The sequence below is a fragment of the Penaeus japonicus genome, unplaced genomic scaffold (genome assembly GCF_977035675.1).
Source record: "Penaeus japonicus unplaced genomic scaffold, GWHDUDI00000001_assembly GWHDUDI00000041, whole genome shotgun sequence".
NCBI lineage: Eukaryota > Metazoa > Arthropoda > Malacostraca > Decapoda > Penaeidae > Penaeus > Penaeus japonicus.
In genome coordinates this window covers 11963631-11968630 of record NW_028234443.1, presented here as the reverse complement: position 1 = coordinate 11968630, position 5000 = coordinate 11963631, and the positions used below count along the sequence as shown (strand labels likewise).

The following is a 5000-nucleotide window of genomic DNA, read 5'->3' as shown; positions in this document are numbered from 1 at the left end:
TAGGAAATATTGGCATAGGAAAACATAGGAAACATAGGAAATATTGGCATAGGAAAACATAGGAAACATAGGAAATATTGGCATAGGAAAACATAGGAAACATAGGAAATATTGACATAGGAAAACATAGGAAACATAGGAAATATTGACATAGGAAAACATAGGAAACATAGGAAATATTGACATAGGAAAACAGGAAATATTGGCATAGGAAAACATAGGAAATATTGACATAGGAAAACATAGGAAACATAGGAAATATTGTCATAGGAAAACATAGGAAAACATAGGAAATATTGGCATAGGAAAACATAGGAAACATTGACATAGGAAAACATAGGAAACATAGGAAATATTGTCATAGGAAAACAGGAAATATTGGCATAGGAAAACATAGGAAATATTGGCATAGGAAAACATAAGAAACATAGGAAATATTGACATAGGAAAACATAGGAAATAGGACATGAGAAAAGGTAGTATGAGAGGTTTTGGACACTCCAGCTGGGTGAGGATATCCACTGTATTGGCACACACACAAAAAGAGGTGCTGGAGGTACTTCTATGGGAATACGAAATATAGTCTATTGGCAGATATGAATATTAGTGGACATTTCCGTAGGATCACAAAATATACTTTTTTGACTAAAGAAATTAATAGTTTAAAAGATAGATTTAAAGATACAGGCAGTTTTCCTCATATTTCAGTGCAATTCAGTTATTGAATGATTAATCTAATTAATGTTTTCTTCAACAGTTGGATAATACATTGACAGATAAGAAGCATAGTGAGGGAATACCTGATGAACAGATAATCAAATAAATACTTAGATAAATCAGTAATAAGGGATGACAATTACACACATGAATAATTAAATCATAAGACTATGCTGAATTTACGGCTGTTCACTAAAGAGAAAGAAAGAAAGAATGAAAGAAAGAAAGAAAAGGTTCCGGATTTCTTAACAATGAACTCACTCGTTCGTCGCGTCTTTGATGATCATGTTATCCCGATACCACGTCCTTCCTGGCGCCGGTATGCCAACGGCTTCGCACCTCAGGCTCACGTCCTCCTCCCAGTGCACTCCCGTCACGCCTCCCCAGGATACTACACGCGCTGGCACTGTCGAGGAGGAATGAAGGAGCATGTCAGGTCAATCAATACAAAAGGATATCGATGTATTTTTTTTTTTTTTTTTTTATGTTTTTTTATTTTTTTATTTTTTTTTTTTTTTATTATCATTATTATTATTTTTTGTATCAATGGAAGTAAAATTTTGAGACGAAACTGTCAGATTGGTTATGGTGACTTCCCTACCTGTAGTAGACAATGCTATGGTGACGGGCGGTGACGGGGGTCCCTCTCCCACCCGAGTACTGGCAGCTACAGATACCTGGATGCTGCCGGAGCTCGACGGAAGTACGACCTCGTGTCTGGTGGACGGGGCGCGTACGACGGCTCTCTGGTGGGAGAAGGAGGGGCAGAATAATGAAACGTTTGCGAAATAAAGAAATAAATAAAGTTCCTTTATGAGGGGGGTCTTTAGAAACGTTTGTCTTGGTCATCGAGTGTTTTTTTTATGGTAGTTTATAATAGTAAAGTGATGTTGCCTTCCAAACGAATGTTTTTTTTTTGTTTTTTTTAGAAATAGTAGTATTGAAAGGCCAGGAACACGTTTCCAAAATTATGTATAGTGAAAAACGTTTTCCGAAAACGTTTATCATAATTCTGCAGCAGATAGCTCACTAGTTTAAGATAATAAGTTAAAACAATGCGCGAAATCGTGTTATGGAAAGATTAACTTCAAAACCGTTAGAAAAAAAAAAGTTTTATAACAGTATCATTTCAGAAGTGTATTGATAGTGTACTTAAACGAACCGTAATTCTTATCTTAATCCCTTTATACATGGAAGCTCACCTTAACATCTCTGCCCCTGGTGGTGACGGTGTAAGTCAGAAGACGCCCATTGCTGTTTGTGGGCGGCTGCCAAGACACCACCATCGTTCCCCGCCCGGAGACCGCTGCTTTCACGCCGGCTGGGGGACCTGGGACTGTGGGCGTAGGAAGGAAGGTTAGAGGAGACATAGGTTGAGGGAAACATAAGTGTGTGTGTGTGTGTGTGTGTTTGTATGTTTGTTTATTTGTGAATGTTTATGTGTGTGTGTGTGTGTGTGTGTGTGCGTGCGTGTGTGTGTTTGCATGTTTGTGTGAGAGGTGGATGTGTGTGTGTGTGTGTGAGTGTGTGTTTGTTTATTTGTGAATGTTTATGCGTCTGTTTATTTATATATGTGCGTGTGCTTGGGCGTGTGCGTATTTATTTGTACTATTTTAATTGTTTGTACTGATATGTTCTAGTCCGTTTTTCTGTATACTATTTTTTTTCCGTTTTCTTTTTCGCTTTCAAGTTCGTTTTACCTCCTGATGGAAAGGGCGGTAATCTCCCTCGACATTGATGTTTTAAGGGTTCCCTAATGAATGCCGTGCTAATTACACAAAGCTACTGTGTTTTTTTTTTTTTTTTTTTTTTTTGGGGGTGGGGTATGGGGGGGGGGCTGACAGGGGCTTTAACATTTTAATCACATTTAATGGTCGATTATATATTAATAATTATTAGTCTTACCCTTATGATATCAAGCGTACAAAATGTATATTGAATTTTCATTATGCTACTCTGGGTTTATAGGTACACGACATACATTCAAACACACAAGCGCACACATCATAAATATGCATTCTCTCTCTCTCTCTCTCTCTCTCTTTCTTTCCCTTTATCTTTCCCTTTCCCTCTCCCTTTCCCTCTCCCTCTCCCTCTCTCTCTCTCTCTCTCTCTCTCTCCCTCTCCCTCTCCCTCTCCCTCTCCCTCTCCCTCTCCCTCTCCCTCTCCCTCCCCCTCCCACTCTCCCTCTCCCTCTCCTTCTCCCTATCCCTCCCCCTCTCCCACCCCCTCTCCCACACCCTCTCCCACTCCCTCTCCTACCCTCCCACACACACAGAAAACATCTCATAACACAATAACACAGCACTCCCTCCAGCACCAATTTACCAAGAACAAGAACAACTCCTTACCATCCTCTTCGGTTGAACAGAACACGGGGTCACTTGCAGGTCCGTCTCCTACGCGAGTGAAGGCCACGACCTGTAGGGAATAGTTGGTGTAGGGTCGCAGGCCACGCAGGGCGACGCTCACGAGGTTCGTTGTCTCTCCGCTCAGCTCGCTCGCTGCAGGACAGGAAGGAATTGTCATGATTTTTAGTGCTGTTGTTATTATTTTCATTATTATTGTTGTTATTATTATTATTATTATTATTGTTTTTATTACCATAATCGTTGTTATTATTGGCATTACCATTATCATCATTATAATAATAATAATAATGATAATAATAATAATGATGATAATGATAATCATTATCATTATCATCATTATCATCCCAATCATTACTGTTAATATCATTATCATTATCTAGATTATTATCTTTATTATCATAATTATCTTTATTATCATTATTATCTTTATCATCATCATCATTATTATCATTGTTTTTACTGACATGACAGAGGTGACATAAGCCATACTTCTCTCGGCGGGGGCGTAGAGAACCCGATAACCCAGCAGTTCACCGCGGGCGAGGGTGGGCGCCAGCGGATCCCACGACACTAGTACACTATGGGCGGTCATGGGCGCGCACCGGAGAGCGGTCGGGGCGGCGGAGGGCACTGGGTGGAGATAAGGGTGATCTCCGTTATTTGGTTGTGGGTCGTATCGTGTTTGTGTATTTGGTAGGCGTTTGGTTGCCGTGGTATGGAAGGTGTATGTTACTGGTTATTTTTTGTAGGGAGGGAGGGGGAGGGGGGTATATTAAAGGTCGAGGTCATAGTGGAAAGGTGAAAGAATTGACACATAAACACATTCACACACACAAGATAGACACACGTACATATACATACATACGTGCACGAACACACACACACATCCACGCAAAAATACACACACAACCCTCTCCTCCCACACACGTACACAAACACACACATCCACCCAAACGTACACACACACACACACACACACACATCCACCCAAACACACACAAAACCCCCTCCCCACACACACATCCACCCAAACACACCCAAATACACACACAACCCCCTCCCCCCACAGACATCCACCCAAACACAACCAAACAACCCCCTCCTCCCACACACATCCACCCAAACACACACACAACTCCCTCCCCCCACACACACATCCACCCACACACACACACAACCTCTCCCCCACACACACATCCACCCAAACACAAACAAAACCCCCTCCCCCACACACACACAACCCCCCCCCCCCGACACACACCCAAACACACACACAACCCCCTCCCCCCCCACCCACCCACCCCACACACACACCTCTAAAATCCAATACTAACAAACCCAAGCCCAGAACACTCACCATCCTCCAAAGTAGAGCTCATAACAGTGGTCGACGCCGGACCAGCACCCTGGGCGTTGACAGCCTGTACCTCGACGACATATTGCGTGTGGGGCATCAGGTCCGAGATCAGGGCTGAGCAGCACGTCCCCAGGGCAGACGAAGACGTGGGCGAAGACGACGAAGAAGAGGAGGAGGAGGAAGAGGAGGAGGAAGAGGAGGAGGAGGAGGAGGAGGAAGAGGAGATTGAAGGCGAGGAGGCCCAGGTATCGACTTCTACTGTGACGACTTTGTATTGGTCGCTGGACACTCTGGAGAAAAAGGGTGGGTGTTATTATTGTTATTGTTTTTATTATCATCATTATCAATATCGAGATTATGATCATGATTATCATTATTTTTGCTATTTATATTATCATTTTTGCTATCTCTTTCATTATTATCATCATTCTCATTATTATAATTATTATTAGCATTATTGTCATTATTACTATCACTATTATTATTATCATTATTATTGTTACTATCATAATTTTTATCTTTATTATCATCATTATTAGCATTAGCATCATTTT

The 5000-nt window shown here is 41.5% G+C and overlaps 1 protein-coding gene across 1 annotated transcript in view; it reads right to left on the bottom strand.

The window, feature by feature from the left end:
• Window positions 1-5000, bottom strand: part of LOC122246943 (cell adhesion molecule Dscam2) — a 419843-nt gene that overhangs the window by 18499 nt on the left and 396344 nt on the right. Inside the window, exons 22-27 of the mRNA XM_086534422.1 lie at window positions 4447-4736; window positions 3579-3719; window positions 3069-3221; window positions 1920-2053; window positions 1319-1463; window positions 979-1123 (exon numbers count right to left, since the gene is read on the bottom strand). Coding sequence (XP_086390548.1) covers window positions 979-1123; window positions 1319-1463; window positions 1920-2053; window positions 3069-3221; window positions 3579-3719; window positions 4447-4736 — 1008 coding nt within the window. The remainder of the gene's footprint in view (window positions 1-978; window positions 1124-1318; window positions 1464-1919; window positions 2054-3068; window positions 3222-3578; window positions 3720-4446; window positions 4737-5000) is intronic.